Source organism: Orbicella franksi, unplaced genomic scaffold (genome assembly GCF_964199315.1).
Source record: "Orbicella franksi unplaced genomic scaffold, jaOrbFran1.1 SCAFFOLD_52, whole genome shotgun sequence".
NCBI classification, from domain to species: Eukaryota; Metazoa; Cnidaria; class Anthozoa; order Scleractinia; family Merulinidae; genus Orbicella; species Orbicella franksi.
The window spans coordinates 1-2,500 of NW_027671047.1; the positions used below are offsets into that span (position 1 = coordinate 1).

The window sequence follows — 2,500 nt, forward strand, 5'->3', positions numbered from 1 at the left end:
AGTCTACAAAACTAGGAGTTCTCAATGAGAAGTGAGTGCTGCCGCTAGTAGCGTGTTTGTATGTCAATATGACAATGGGAACTGCAACAAAAATATAACTTATTTTATTTCTTAAACAACATGGTTACATGTACTTTGAACCTATAAATGCTTGTAAGAGTAAAAAGGAACATATTCGTTTATTTCAACGCAACATGTAATGAACAGTGTTGTTTTGTATAGGTGAACTGTACTGTTTTGTATAGGTCAATATGCAATGAACAACGGGCCTTATCGTCTATAGGTGAACTAATCAGGACTATATATTTGGTCTGACAGTTTAAGTTACTTTCTTATTGTAGGTAAATACAATGTTTTTTTCAAGGCTAGTAACAGCTTGGTGTTGATCTTTAGAAGGATGAGTGACACTGCCTAACGCAACATGTAATGAACAAAGGGCCTTATCATGTATAGGTCAACTATAGCTTGTCAAGATGGAAATTGACTATATATTTGGTCGGACAATTTGGGTTACTGCTTTGGTACGCTTATTGTAGGTAACTACAATGTTGTTTAAGGCCAGTAACAGTTTAACGAAGTCATGCTTAGAAGGATCAGTCAGACCCTCTGTGTTAAACAATTGCGAGATGACTTTGTTAAAAAGTGTAAGAGACAACTTTTCCTTCTTTGGTGTGGTTAGGAAAAGTACTTGAGCATAATACTGACTGGGACAAAAGTCTTTCATCTGCTGCATATTACAATTACTACAAGTAATAATGTCTGAGTTGTCATCATGTTCGATCTTCTTATTGCATTTTATACAGGCCACGTATGTGGACGTTGAAATTACACCTGCTACAGATCCTTCCACAGTTGCAGTGATAGAATCATCAGTTAATCTCGGTGCTAAAGCTAAAATATCAGTATGTGGCTCTGTTTGCTTAATGGCAGTGCCACTTTTGGCAGTATTTATGTATAGTTGCTTAGTAAGGGCATCTTTCTTTACTCGTACATTCTCAAAAATGTATGTCATGCCTTCTTCTACTTGCTCACAAAATTTCTCCCAAAATACTATCTTAGAGTAACCTTTTGTGTCTACAATTTGCCCTTCTAGCATTTTTAAAGTTCCTCTACTTGTCTGGAGTATTTTAGGTTCTAGTAGAGAAGTAACCTTTGCTTTGACTGTTATCAGTTGACCTGCAGCAATGGTTTTCAGCATTCCTAGGTCGAAGTTGCTGGGGATGTCAACTTTTGGAAATGGTGATGCTGTAAGCTGTTGGACTTCGACATTAGCACTCATGAGCAAGTCATCTGTGTTGCTCTTTTGGTCTATGCGAAATCTTTTTATTTTCACAGGGCTGCCACCATCTTGTACTGACTGGAAAAGGTCTCTCTTGGCAGGGGCAAAACAAACTCCTCTTAAGTATTTTTCTTTTGACTGTACTTGAAAGTCGAAGAAGTTGCCTTCTTTTATGGGAGATACATTGTGTATGTAACCAATTATTTGATCAGGTTTCTCTGCAATGAAATAAAAACAACTTAAGCATCATTTCATTTTTTTGCTAAGTATTAAGTTAACGGTTAGCTGCGTTTAGTTAAGTGTGTGGAGAAAACCTTTAATAATTCAATGTGTTGCAAATGAAAAATAATAAATTATTAAATTGTTACTGTGAAGTGTGTTTTTATTTTAGATGATTTGTCCTGGCTTACCTTCACTGCTTGTTGCTTCAGGATTTTTCTGGTCCATTGCTGTAGTCTGTCTGTACTCTGATGAGGTACGGGAAAAGAAATAAAACAAGCTGAAAATAAGCTGTTGCCAAACTTACTGTTAAGTGTATATAATATCACTTACTGTAATTGCTTTTCTAGAAATTAGTTTTGTTTTTTACTGCTAAATGTTAAAACAATTCACATTTTGAAGATGTTTACATGTATGTTTGTTTGTATTGGTGAATATGATCACCTTTTTCTTGTTTGTTGAAAGACACTTTACTGCTTATTCAAGTTGATTATAGAACCGATGAGTTCGTTCAATGATTAAATGCAGCGGCTGTGGTTTCTGCCAAATAGTCTAGCCTTTCTTCCTCTTCTTGTCTGAATTTTAAGTTTCTAGAAGACTTCAAAGCTGATAATCTTTCAAAAGTCATGGGTTCAATAACACAAGATGAAAGATTTTGAACTCTGCTAAGTGCAACATAAGTTATACCAGGTGATTTTTCGGTTTTACCAATATCTATCCAAGCTTTTGGTAGGGTGAGACCTTGACTCTTGTGAATTGTAAGAGCCCAAGCAAGTCTAAGTGGTAGTTGTTGCCTCTCATGTAAACTATTGCCTGACTGTAACGAAACTGTCACAGGGCATATGGGAACACACGAAGGGTGAGAATCTATGAAAGCAGGACCTCTATAGTTATCAAATTCAATGATAACAGCAACAGGTAAGTTTGGTGGGCAATGATTATTGTCATAAATGATATGACATAGTGTTCCTGTGGCTCCATTACAGAGACCAACATGTGACC

The 2,500-nt window shown here is 36.2% G+C and overlaps 1 protein-coding gene across 1 annotated transcript in view; it reads right to left on the minus strand.

The window, feature by feature from the left end:
• Positions 1-1,455: 1,455 nt before the first annotated feature.
• The window catches only part of LOC145477120 (ATP-dependent DNA helicase Pif1-like), a 2,015-nt gene continuing 970 nt past the window's right edge, over positions 1,456-2,500 (minus strand). Inside the window, exons 1-2 of the mRNA XM_081455479.1 lie at positions 1,690-2,500; positions 1,456-1,497 (exon numbers count right to left, since the gene is read on the minus strand). The exon at positions 1,690-2,500 is cut by the window's right edge and continues 970 nt beyond it. Coding sequence (XP_081311605.1) covers positions 2,010-2,500 — 491 coding nt within the window. The 3' untranslated portion in view covers positions 1,456-1,497; positions 1,690-2,009. The remainder of the gene's footprint in view (positions 1,498-1,689) is intronic.